At 43.5% G+C, this 13336-nt stretch overlaps 1 protein-coding gene across 1 annotated transcript in view; it reads right to left on the bottom strand.

Moving 5' to 3' along the window:
* The window catches only part of grid2 (glutamate receptor, ionotropic, delta 2), a 351265-nt gene that overhangs the window by 38225 nt on the left and 299704 nt on the right, over nucleotides 1-13336 (bottom strand). The window contains exon 14 of the mRNA XM_029259349.1: nucleotides 12389-12584. Within this exon, the coding sequence (XP_029115182.1) occupies nucleotides 12389-12584 (196 nt within the window). The remainder of the gene's footprint in view (nucleotides 1-12388; nucleotides 12585-13336) is intronic.

The raw sequence follows: 13336 nt of genomic DNA, 5'->3' as shown, positions 1-13336 counted from the left end.
CTGACCTGTCAGACAGATGGCCTCGTGTGTCTCAAGAACACTTCGATAAGAAGAGGAGCTCCTGGTCAACAAAACAAGCTGAAATCATCACCCCTCCACCACCGTGCTTAACAGTTGGGTTGAGGTGTTTGTGGTGTTTTTGCCAACCATGGTGTTGTGCATAATGAGCTCCTAGGTACCCACTCATGAAAGCCATACTTGTTGCGTCTTTTTTTGATCATACCGTCATGAACCTAGGCCTGTAGATCCCTTATTTGCGATTTTGCCGAGCATAATACTGTTTGACCATGGGCTGAATTTGCTGCGACACCCATTCTTGGGAAGATTGGCAACTGTCTTGAATGTTCCCCCTTTGTAAATAATCCTTCTCGCTGCAGAATGATAAATTTCATGTTTGGAAATGGCTGTACAACGTTTCCTAGATTGATGGGCACCAACAGTTGCCTCTCTGAATTACTTTGTTGATGTCTGTTTTCCTTGGCATGTTGTTAACACACACCAGAATGCTCCACACTACCAAAGTTTCAGAAGTTTTTTATCAAGGTTTTATAGAGTTTTTATAGAGGTGGTCACACTTCCTGATGATCAGCTAATTAAGTGCAGTTGGTTAGGAGAACCTGGTGGCTAATTATTTTCTTAATTCCTGGAAGCAGTAAGGGTGTAATTAATTTTTTCTGCATTTGACTTAATAATGAAATCTGCTATCTGAGAAAAGATTTGTTTAATTATAGAAGGTGGTGGGGACCAGATGATTACTATTTATGCCCTGCTATGTCAAACACTGAGTTTAAAGAGAGTTTTTTTTTTTTTTCATGTGACTGTATACAATTTTCCAGAATTTAAATTTGATTTACATAACTTGCATGTATACAATTTGTGGCAGAAACATTGTTTAAACATTCGTCCGTCACGGAAGCAATCAAACCTTTAGGATAAGATTCTCCTGTCCCTACCAGCAATTCTGACCCTTGAGAAATTTCATCCTTTTAACTGTCATATTTCTGGTCATATTTTAAGTTTTAATATGCATTATGTGCCAAGTAGGGCTTGGCCAGAAATCAACAGACTCAGTGACCTTGACCACTGGAGCAGTCTCATGATGTACAGTAATCACCAAAGTTCCCAAAACCGGAAGCCACTCAAACACCAGGTTCAAGGCTGCAGTGCTACATGTGGATGTGTGTATTAAATGAGCTGAACTGCAGCTACAAATGACTGAGCAATTAGCAATGTTGTAAGACTGCTATGCCAGTTTTAGGTGTCATTTCATTTTGTCATTGCTCCTTCTACTAGCGTAACCTGTTGTGGGCTCAAAGAGACCTGTGCAAGGTGCAGTAGTGATGACCGCAAAATCCCTTGACAATCTACAGTCTGTTGGCAGATGCTGTCATCTGAAAAATACTTATGTAGTTAATAATTTTGCCCATAACTGACCCAACATTCTATCACGGCCCCGACCTCACGCCAAATACCCGCACCTGCCCCAATCAGAGTAGCAGGATATAAAAAGGCCGTTCCTGCACACCTGGTTGCGGAACCTCTTTGAGTAAAACCACTTTGCTTGCTATGACCAGAATCTTCACCGACCTCCTCATCCTTCCCAGACCCTCTCTGTCCCTTACCCCTTGTTTCCTGAGTCCAGCATCTACGGTTCAAGATCTCCGGCTTTGCTCCTTTGACCTCGTCTCCTGTCTCGCCCCAAGAATGACGTCTGCTCCTCGATCGATCCACGCCCGTCCCCGACTACGGTTCTTGCTTGCTCCTTGTTGTGATCGTTATAAACGAACCCGCAATTGGGTCCACATTAAGTCTTTGGTCTTGCGCCCTCATCAATGACACATTCCTATGAAAGCAGAGGTTTAAAGTTTCATTATTTTCCTGCTTTCCCTTCATCTGAATTAAAGCCAAATGTTTCCAAAAGCTCCACAGACACCATCGAGGGCATAAAAATAAAGACACCTGGGGATTTGTAAATCAAGCATTTTAGGTAAATGTTAATTGTAAATTATTTTTATACCGGTGCTCTGTAGGCAACAAGAAAAAGAATCACCTAATACTGCAAACTATGTTATCTTAGGACTGCTTCCGATTGTTGTGTCTACCTACAGGATAGCATTCTGTACAAAAGCGTTTTTGTAGAGATGTTAAACTATACAAAAAGTGCTACACACAGCCCAGTTATTATCGTTATTATCCCAAGCTGTTTACACTTTTCCACCCAGGTCTGACTTGTCAATAAATGTGGATTTGAGACCTCTGTCAGCATTGCACTAGCAATCTGAGCAGGCAAACCCTTGTTTGGATCATACAGACACCACATTGGAATGGGAAAGAGTCCAGAAGTATAGCGCTTTTCCATTGCAAGCCTACAGAGTTGGAAGGGTTTCAACATTTATTGATTGGGACTTAGTGTTAAAAGCGGCTTTAGATTTACAAACAATTGAAACTGTGAATTTTGATCCAAACTCTACTCGTACACTGAGAAGCGGAGCATTGAAAAGTAGCCATCGCAACTTCTGCTGTGAGTCGCTATCCTATTACACCAGTTCCTTAACTCACAAACACAATTAGTACTGGAAGTCCATTCATAACTTGATTTATTTGTAAATCTAAAGTGACTTTTTCTAATTCATAATCAATGAAAGCTTACACATGCTTACAGATGTAATACAGATGTCTGTCGATTGATTCATTTATTAGGTTCTATAAAAACCTGACAGTCAATCCGCAATAAATAAAGCTGTCAGAATGATTTGATTATTTTTAACTTCAAAGATGAAGGTTGATTTTAAAAATGAAAACAAAAATATGTCATTTCCACAACCTCCTAATCAGTCCTGATGGTCGTCTGATTCATGCCACAAGCATGTGCGTTTGTCAGCTTCAAGCCGCTTTCAACTTTATTATCTACAGAATCAAAAGTTTGACAATACAAAGGTTCTTTGATTTTTTTAAAGGTTAAATTCAGTTAAAAGTCTAACATGAAATATCTGAAAATAAAAATATGTTGCGTCCACAGACTCCACAAACCTATTTAATGCTGATTGTTGATTGATTTTTCCCATGAATACATGCAACATTGCTCATCTTGTTATTGATCACGGGTACTCGTAAATACCAGACATGAGCTATACACACCGTGAAAGTCAGCGGATTGAAGGTGGTTCCTCAGTTGTACACTGTTTGGGTGCATTTTACTGTTAATTGAGGACTGTGTGTGGAAGTGCAAAATTTTAGAAAATGACAAGTAAAAAAAAAGGCAATTAACAAATTACTAATAAATAACACTGAAAAAAATGTCACCCTAAAAATGTGCAAGTCAAACATTTGTAACACGAAGAGCCAGCGTAGAGCCAGATTTTAAGGCACAGATTATGACGTACTTTATTTCCACCTATTTTTAAATATCTGTGATAGTGGGGAGTGTGAAAAGCCCAAAGTAGGTCACTAATGCAATTTTAATGCTTTTCTCAAAACTGACACCCACAATGTTTTAATTTTAAGTTCTGAGAGTTATACTACTTTTACTAGTTTTCGTCGTGATTTTGTCACGTTTTACGTGTAAATGTGAGGGCGGCTGAGCGCAACAGCACATGCATCATCACCACTGATCTTAAGTACCTTCCATATACAGTAGGTTTGACTGTACAATACTTTCTTTTATTTCAACTGTGTTTTCCCATACTTTTCCCTCATTTTTATTACAAACCTTAACCTTCCCTCTTCACTACTCAGTTCAGCTTCACACTCTCTCACACTCACTCACTTTCCAGAAACGCTTGCCATGGTCAGGGTTGTAGTGGTCCACAACATGGAATAAATGGGTGCAAGGCTGGGGAGGCCGCACCCTGGACAGGACACCAGTCCATTGCATTATACGCATTTTATACTGATTTAGTATTAACTGCTCCACAGGTCACATACTGTACTAGCTGTTATTTTAATAATTGTACTTCCACTGCTCATGGCAACAAACAGCTTTAAGTGTTTGAATTACTGACTTACGTATGAAACACGGACAGCTGTTCTTGTTTGCGTCTCATTTCATGTCGATTCCCAACTTGCGATAATTTGTGACTTTTACCTTGAAAATTCCCACAACGAAGCAATGTTCACGTCCCATTGGGAAGTGTGTTTTTGGGTGAAGGTATGTTTATATATGTGAATGTATATGTACAGCATGTGCAAGGAATCTGCAACAACGTACACCAAGTGGACACAAGTGGAGCTTTTTGTGAAGCTTTGGAATTCCGAATCGTCATTTTCCGAACCATTTCTGATACAAAGACTAGTAGGTTGCCATGACAACAACGAAAAAACAACGGAAGGGAAAAGGCCTGGAAACGGCAGTGCTATAAAAGAAAAATGTTTCCCCAAGAACATAACTGACTAAAAAGAAAGAGTATGCCAAGAACGAAGGTCAGTGGAAACCAACTATATGTGGAAAAAACACTTAAGAGGAGATGCAGAGTTCTCCTGTTTCCACTTAGTGACCTTAGGTCTGAAGATGGAACCTGGTGCCATTATTCATCTAGCACAAGGGCGGATCGGAAAGTGCTGGTGGAGACTGCCTCACGTGGAAGCAGGTGACCCTGAAGAGGAACCTGTGCTAATTATTGCTGTTTACTTACCCTGCACATGCTTTTATCAAAAAAGCACACTTTGCTAACCATTTTAACATTTTAGCCCTTTTATTCAGCTGAGTCGTTTGTTGGGTTAAGTACCCTGCTCAAAGGTAAAATAGCAGGGCCTCAAACGGTACGGACCTCAAGTTGCATTCGCTCTACCAGTAGAGCACGTGCTGATGGGTCAGGGAGAAGCAGCGCTTCACCGCAGCCGCATGAAGCTGTAAATCCCTCCAGATGCTTTGACAAGACACCTGTGTGGATGCTGGTTGGCTGGTGTGAAATGTACACCTCTGGCACGTGTTCAACTGGACTGCAGTGAAACCATGACAAAGGTGGTCCTTACCCTCAAATGACTCAGTCAACCTGACTGACAACCGATCCCCTCTATGAGCCTCCATGCTAAGCTCCTTGCAATTATTTACCCATTTATACCGCTGGGTAATTTTTACTCAAATTAGGGTAAGTACCTTCCTCAAAAGGTACTGCAGCAGGAGGTGGGATTTGAAACTGGGACGTGTGAGCCCAAAGGCAACAGCTCTAACCACAGCATTACATGCTACCCCCCATCTATAAGATGACTGCAGACCATGTGACAGAGACAGACTGTGAAACACTAGACAGGTGGAAACCAGGGTTGAGCATCTCAATCCTGGCTCTGAGTAAACAGAAAGACTACGAGTAATAAAAGGCAGTGAGAGGTGGAAGGAGCGCAGGTTACGTGCCTCTGCGCTCCATCTTCGGCGGCAGAACATCATTCATTTGTTCACCCAAACATCAGCAGGGTTGTAACTCCTAAACGCTGTTGATAAATGGATATTAGATACTTTGCTGTCAAGAGTGCTCTCCGGTTATTTCTAATGAAATCCGGAGCATATGCTTCTTTTCAAAAAAACACCAGCACAGCACTGACATATTTTCAATTAACTTTTTTCTGGGAAAAAGGATACAATACTGCCCACGTCGTAAATTGATTTTTTTTTTTTTTTTTTAAATTGTTCAATGTTAAATAACTCATTAAAAGTAATGGCATAAACATGTTAGACTGTCATTCACTTGAGATTGACAGGGACAGGTCAAGCACAGGTTTTAGGAGCTCTCGAGACTCCTGTTGATCAAGCGCAATCCTTCAACAACAAAAAAGCGAACTGGGCTAACAGTATGACACACTAGATATGGTCACCATGCCAGGTCACAGTAGGGCAAGAGCCAAAACCAATCTGGCAGTGAAACTTCAGCAGCGGTGGTCCAATATGTCAGTCCAATATGATTTACCACCCCGAACCCTATTGCGTCCTACTACCAGTTCACCCCTGAACTCGTACAACCACAGAGGTAGGAGCTATACTGTTCACATTATATTCATTCATTTAGCTGATGCTTTTCTCCAAAGCGACTTATAATGTTAAGGCTACAATTATTTACCCATTTATACAGCTGGGTAATTCTTCTGAAGCAATTTAGGGTAAGGACCTTGCTAAACGGTACTAGAGTGAGAGGTGGGAATCAAACCTGTGACCTTTTGATCCAAAAGCAGTAGCTCTAATCACTACGCTACTAGCTGTCCCTACATGTTGTTATTATTATTATTATCATCATTATTACTATTATTAATGTTGTAGCAGTCAACGGAAAGAGCTTACTGACAGGCTCCCTCACGGCGCCGGTGTCTATTTACTCCTCAGTCTTCATCTCCTCTGTCTTGTTTCAATACTTGGTGATCTAGAAGCGTACTCCCCTAATCCTCTCCCACTCCTCTTCTCCTCCTGAGACCCTTCTGTTGTACACCTGGCTTCCGCAAACTGAGAAACGCACAAGCAAAACGGATTATGAGTCAGAATTTGGGCCGGCAGCATTCGGCTGCTTCTGTCGAGGCTGACGGGCACTGAAATCGCAGACCAAACTCAGACCGTTAACTGGCTGAAATTACTTGGTCAGTATTAATGCACATCAAACACAGTAGATATTATATTATTATTCCCTTGGACATATATATTAATATACTTCGTTTCCTTAGGTAATTACATAAAATGATTCGTCCAAGGACATTTATTTTGAGCACGAAGGACTAGTCTGATGTTAGGCTGTACAGTATTTATTGTTGTTCTGGACCATTTTCATGCCCAGGTTGCAGGGGATGGGACTGTTGTAAAACCAGTGTAAACTTTACGTCTAAAATCCCTCTTCCCTCTTCCCTACTAGACATAATAATGAAAGCACACCTTTTTCCGACATTCTTTTTAAATGCCTAGCGATGAAGGAGCCTGTGATAGTACAGTATTGCCTTCGAGAACCCGCATATTGTAGCACTCAAGAAAAAAAAAAAGGCATAACCATAAAAAAGTAATTGCAAGATGTATAATTTTATGGTACACAATTCATTTTAAATGAAATATCTGTCTTTGGCTTATCATTCTCCACCCTGAGCGCACGGAGCAGCAGGCGTCTCTGCGACAGGACGAACGTGGGGTGGGTCTCTGCTGCCGCGCTGTTGCTTTGTGGAGCTGAGCGCCTTCCAGCTCTGCAGCCGCTACTCGGTGCCCGTCCCCGAGGAACAGCCCTGCCGCGGAGTGGCGAGCCAGCACACAAACACACCCACTCTGCTGCAAAATTAGATCTGGAAGCAAACCGAATGCATGAATAAAAACTGAAGGAATAAATGGAATTATTTGTTTCGCTACCGTCCCAGGAAAACGGAATACATTTCTCAGAGCTGGCTCGAACTAGAAGCGGAAAGCGGATCCGCCCCCTCGAATACGAACGGAGAGGTGGAAAGGATGAGCGGCCGGGATTGCCATGCGACTCCGTGCCTCTCGCTGCACGGCACGGGTCCAAGAGCAAAGAGATGCATGTCAGCGAGCCAAAAAGAAATGAAAACCTCAGTGGAACTCACGGTACCAGATCAACCTGGTGAACAAGTGTCCGTTGGGGGGCTGCCGCGAAGCCCCCCCCCAATCGAGTGCTCAGCGGTGTGAATCAGAGGACGCTCACTTTGACATTACACAGCCCTCATTTATATTCGCTGTGGATAAAACGGATGTTGCCTTTCGCCCTGCAAAACCCTACAGCTTGACACACTTCGGTATGACAAGCGGTAATGAAGAGTCTCACAGAAAAAAAAAAAGAGTAAATAAATTCGTATAGGATGGGAAGAATGAACATGTCTGTTTTTTCTATTTTTTATTAGCCCAGCCATGCAGAAGGGTATTCAGTCAGGATCTGGTCCATTAGTCCCCATCTCTCACAGATAAAATCTCCTCCCCATCACCCCATCTCTCCCTCCGTGGTGTGGGACGTGTTTGCCATATAATGAAGTCTGAGCATTGAGCAAATGACTGCACTCCTTTTAGCACGGGCTGCGGAGCTCTTCATTTACAGTCACTCAAAAACACATCTCCCCCTCCCTGCTCCAGCTCTACAAGATGCGGAGCTCTGCTGTCTACAGGGGAGGAATCGCCTACCGAAACCAGCGTTCGCCAGCCTCAAGGCCTGGCCTCAGCTTCACAGGCATGCGCAAAACTTTTACAAGACCCCAGTAGATGGAAAAGAAGTTTTTCAAAGGCTAAAGGGCAGCAACTACTACAGCTAGATGAAAAAAACCAAAGATACAAGTTCACTCACTGGGATGAGCCTTCGTACGTAGACTAGAAAACGGTGGTGCGATGTGGCATGTTGTCAACCAGAGCTTCGAAGATTCTCGAAGGTTCGTTTTCTTAATATGGCATTCCTCCACATCAATGCAGTCCGATGGAGGCAGGAAGCCAAGGTTTTCTGAGCTGAAATTCTTACAATACCTCTGTGGGATACAAGTGTAGGTCCTGGGATGATCATGGAAGATCGATAAGAAAACCAACACTATGAGATGCAGATGTCTTCAAGGTGACACACTGTATCCTGCTGCTTTATCTCTGACTTCTAAGTGGACTCTGGCTGTGCCAAGCAAAGGCCCTACAAGCATTAAAGAACTGACAGAAGCTTTTACTGCTGGAACATGTGCATGGGTCCTTTCACCAAGAACATCATGCAGGATGAGTCGAGACCACATCAACCGTGCCTGCTGAAAAGAAATGCATCTCTCTTTCTCTCTCTCTCTCTCTCTCACATACACACACACACTCCCAGATATTATTACTGTTTTTTCTTGCTTCAAAAAGCCCAGGCATGTCTTCCCGAACATGTGCTTTCACCATCCGATGCCCTTCACTGACAAGGCCTTTGCTCTTTTTGCCAGGCTCACACTGCCCCTTGAGGCACTTCCCCATGACGGATCAGCCACTTCCACTGACTTTGTCACTGACATGGCTGTGAACTCCACACTGACAATAACTGCTTGTTTAAGGTCACTGAGGTTGTAGTGGCTTTTAGCAGCGGGCCTGAGGGCAGCCGAACAGGAAGTATGGAGTGATGGGACTCTAACTGGAAAAAAAAACAAAATTTTCGGTAACATACCGTAGCACGCCGAGGCGGCGGAGACGTGGACAAAGCAGCCGGAGCTGGGGCTAATCGCTTACCCTATTTCTTCCCCTGTGCCCAGCAGCGAGGGGGAGAAACGGCAGAGGGGAACCGACGTCGAGAGACCCGGGAGAGCACGATCCCGATCCCGATCCCGATCACAAGCAGGAGCACGACCCTGAGCCCGCGGACGACGCCGCCAAGACCGGGCCGAGTCCCCATCGTACCCGTTCCCGGTTCCCCCTTTCCCCTCCCTTTCCTTCTCCCCGACGAGGGAATAAATAAACCCCACGTCAGCACAGACGAGCACCCTACCTGGCATCCTGTCTCCTCTGTTACACATACCTATGTTTATCGTGCCTCTCAAACATGCAGCATTTTAAGTCTCTCTTTTCTTTAAGTTTTCATGTGTGCCATTTCACTTGATTTTGTACATCTTTAAATTTTTACAGAACCAGTCAAAACCTTAAGTACGCTTACTTAAAGCTACTCTTCGTACTACTCTTTCATAATTGGAAAATGTTTTACATTCAGGCCATTAACTTAAGTTGTTGTTCACTTTCTTCCTCGCACAGATGGTTCATGTACAATTTTGAGGTGTTTTGGGTTGTTATCTTGCTGAAGAACGTAGAACTGTCCAACTAGGAGTAATCCTCAATCCTGGAATGGTATCCCTCTACAGTACGCTATGATTGCCATGCTGGTTGGGATTCCAGGGACTTGGTGAAGAGCCTCACCACTGAAACCAGCAAAACCCTCCATACCATGACACTGCCTCTTCCATACTGGAAAGTGGAAGCCACAAAGGCGCAACTTGTGCGCCCACTCTGCCTGGGGTTTACAGAAACTCAGCATTTACACCCAAATAATTCAAATTTTTTACTTATTGTTCCATAAGGGCCAAGTAACACTTTTCAAAGATCCAGTTTCTCCATTTTTGACTCAGTCAAGTCTGGTTTCAAGCAGATGTACTCAAACTTTTGGCTGTGTTGTAAATTTAATGTTTCACATTAAAGTAACGGGTTACTTTAATGTAGTACAGTGTCGCGGCTTGTATGTTTGTATTAAGTCTAATGAAAATGATGCCACGCTGTTTACGATACTGCAATTTTGTGTAATGTGGGAAGTATGTTCCTTTCGGGCACGTCAGCTTTGCTTTTGTCGCAAGGCTCTTCCGGAGTCTGACGCTAACTGAATAAATACTGTTATACCGAAGAAGAAGAACAAGAACAGTATTAGAAAAATAATGACGGACTCAACCAGGTCCTTAATCAGAAGGAAATTTCACATTTATCTTTATTTTCACATTTTCTGTTATCTTCAACGTGCCTTATATGTCAGGAACATATTTTCTGAGGCCTCTTAAAAACAGATAAGGGTGACAAAACCAATCTGGCACCGAACATTATTCCACTGCAATGATTCCAATCTACAGTTTGCGAGGGAGAGAAAATCCATTTTCCTTTTGCTATGATTTGTGCCCGTTATCGATAAAACATGGACTATGACCACAAAGCGAAATCCATCACATGAAGAGCCTCAGACGCGAACACACGTGCACGGATGCACACGCGCTCCCGTACGCAGAGCCATGCGAAAAACACTGAAATCCGGGGTCGTAAAAACATACAAACTGAAAAGTTATTAGAGGGGAAAGTTCGCAAGTAGCCACAACACGTACACGTATAGATACCTTTGGAACCCTGAAACAGCGGCGTTACAAATCTAATGTCCGTGCTCTGTTCGTCTCTAACAGTGTTCCTCTCCCACAAGTCCTCTGAAGTTGAATATTTCCTTCATTAAGAGCAAGTCTGTCCTCTAGGTGAAAAAGACAGCTGGGAAAAGGCAGGTCACCTCCTGGCTTTGGCCACTAGGGGCGCTTTTCCCCAAGCCTGGCCATCCGACTCAGAAGGGGAAAAGATTCTTTTGATATGACTGCAGAATGGGCTTCATTTTTATCCCGCATCTTAAACTGCACCTGGGAGAGATGGCTTCCATCACATAATGGCAATTTGTGAAACTTAATAGATGGCAATTAGACATTCTGCTATAATTAGTCTCATGCATCTAGACAAAGATATAAACTGCCTGTTCAGATTCACTCAAAAGCCGCATAATTGCAGGTTTAACTCAGAAATTCTGTGATTTTCTAGAGGGAAAAAAAAAGACCCAAAAAAACTCCAATACTGTCCAGGTATTTTAGGGTTATTGTGTAAGAAATTATTGGCTGTATACAAGCAATTAGTAGTATAATTATACTGTAATTAGGTGACAGATGGTAATAGCTAGGTAATTCTGATGGTGTTTCCGAAACATTCCGCAAACTTATGCTATCGTGTCTCCCTTACTCAACATATTGTTAATGATGAATACTTGTTTTTGTTAAGCGCTTGTGTGTGTCAACACAGCAGTCATTTCCAATGGGTAAGGCAGCAGACGCAATGGAACCACTGCAAACGGAATACTGCGAAATTCTTTGAGTGGTACCGTTTGCACTGTGGCTGTGTTTTTGTATACGGGGCAGCTGGAGTCATGTTGTACAAGTGAAAGCACAAATCTGTGGGTACAAGTACATCTGTAATAAGCCGGAGTGACGGTTTTGACAAATGGTTCGCTTGGCCCAATGGGGGTTTGGTTAGAGACCATTATTTAGACATGTATATGGCCTGGACTTTAAGACATGGTAAATCACTGTATAATTAGCCACGGCTGGTCAGCAAAAGCATGGGCTGCCTAGCTTGCCTGCTTTTTTGTATTCATTGAATGTGGAGGAGGATCAATGCCTGTAATTCAAGAATTTGTGAATACTTATTTTAGCGCAAGGATCACACCTAAAGTTCCCAACATGCAGATACCAAGCTTGCCTGCCTGCACCCACTCAGAGAGAACCTGCCCCACGTGGGCTGCAATTTGAGTGCTTCAGCCCATGCACGTAGGATCTGGATACCTACAGAACATATGACCAAACACCAAATGAAAAATACTCGCTGGGGACACCGCTCCTTACAGCCACCTTCATCAACTGTCTGTAATATATATGGTATTCATTGGTAAACAGAGCTCTACTGAATTTGAATTCTTATATGTACAACTTTTTCTGGGAAGGAGTGTATTTTTTTTCCTAGACAGCGGTAGGCAGCAGATGTGTGCTTTTTCTGCCCTCCACAGATGTTCTGTAGACAATCTTCCTTAGCTCACACACAGCATCACTGAAAGCAGGAAGAAGACTGGACCACTGGCTCTCAGACTTTCTCATGAGCTACTCTGAGAGGTGCTGAGAAGTTACTGTGAGGGGATGGGTGGTTACGTACCTTGCGGATGCCTTCCTTGGACTCCTCTACATTGTTGTCAGCACCTCCGGTCCGGTTGATCATGCGCCACATCTGCGCGTACATGGGGTCCCTCTCAAATGGGTTCATGCCCTTGCTGCGCACCTGATCGTAGACAGCCGAGTCCAGCACAGTCCCGTATGGTAACTCTGTCTGCTTGGAAAGCTCCTGGAGAGACCTGTACGAGAGAGAGCGAGCCCAGAGTAACTGTCTGATCTTCATCATCACCACGGTGTCCGAGAGAAGGGGGAGGGAGTTAGAAGAAGAGTGAGAATAAAGCCTTACGTAGTAGATGTATATGTATCATGCCCATCCATCTATTTTCAATACCCACTTACTCAGTGCTACAAAGGTCCAGAGGCAGCGGCAGGAAGAAGAGGGTGTAAAAGATAGTACGCCCAGAGCAAAATGCCAATCACCACATTAACACATATTCATTTAAGTGACACTTTTCTCGAAAGCAATTTCTAGTCTAGAAGATACCTACAATATTTACATGTTTATACAGCTGGGTAGCTCTACTTGAGCCATTTAGAGTAAGTACCCTGCTCAAGGGTGCTACAGTTGTAGGTGAGACGACTCGAACCTGGGACCTTTGGGTGCGAAGGAAGCTCTAATCACTACGCTACCAGCTGTCCCAAACACAAACATATGCACATAATTACTGAGAGCGTCACAGATGCAGTGTGGTTTGATGGTATTGATTCATGCTTATGTTTGGATGTAAACCGCAGCACGACGGAAAACATGCGACCACGGGTAGAACATGCAAATTCCACACAGAACTTTGTCATACGGTAGAAGATTACACTCTGCACTGTGCTGCACCTAAACACATTTACAGCGTGTGGCACGCAGGAGCGGCCCATGCCACCCCCTGCATTATCAGTCGAGGCTCAGGTGCGCCTGGCTATTTAAATGAGCTGAGAG

This window comes from Scleropages formosus, chromosome 17 (genome assembly GCF_900964775.1).
Source record: "Scleropages formosus chromosome 17, fSclFor1.1, whole genome shotgun sequence".
NCBI lineage: Eukaryota > Metazoa > Chordata > Actinopteri > Osteoglossiformes > Osteoglossidae > Scleropages > Scleropages formosus.
The sequence above is the reverse complement of the archived record's forward strand: the minus strand, read 5'-3'. Positions and strand labels throughout refer to the sequence as shown.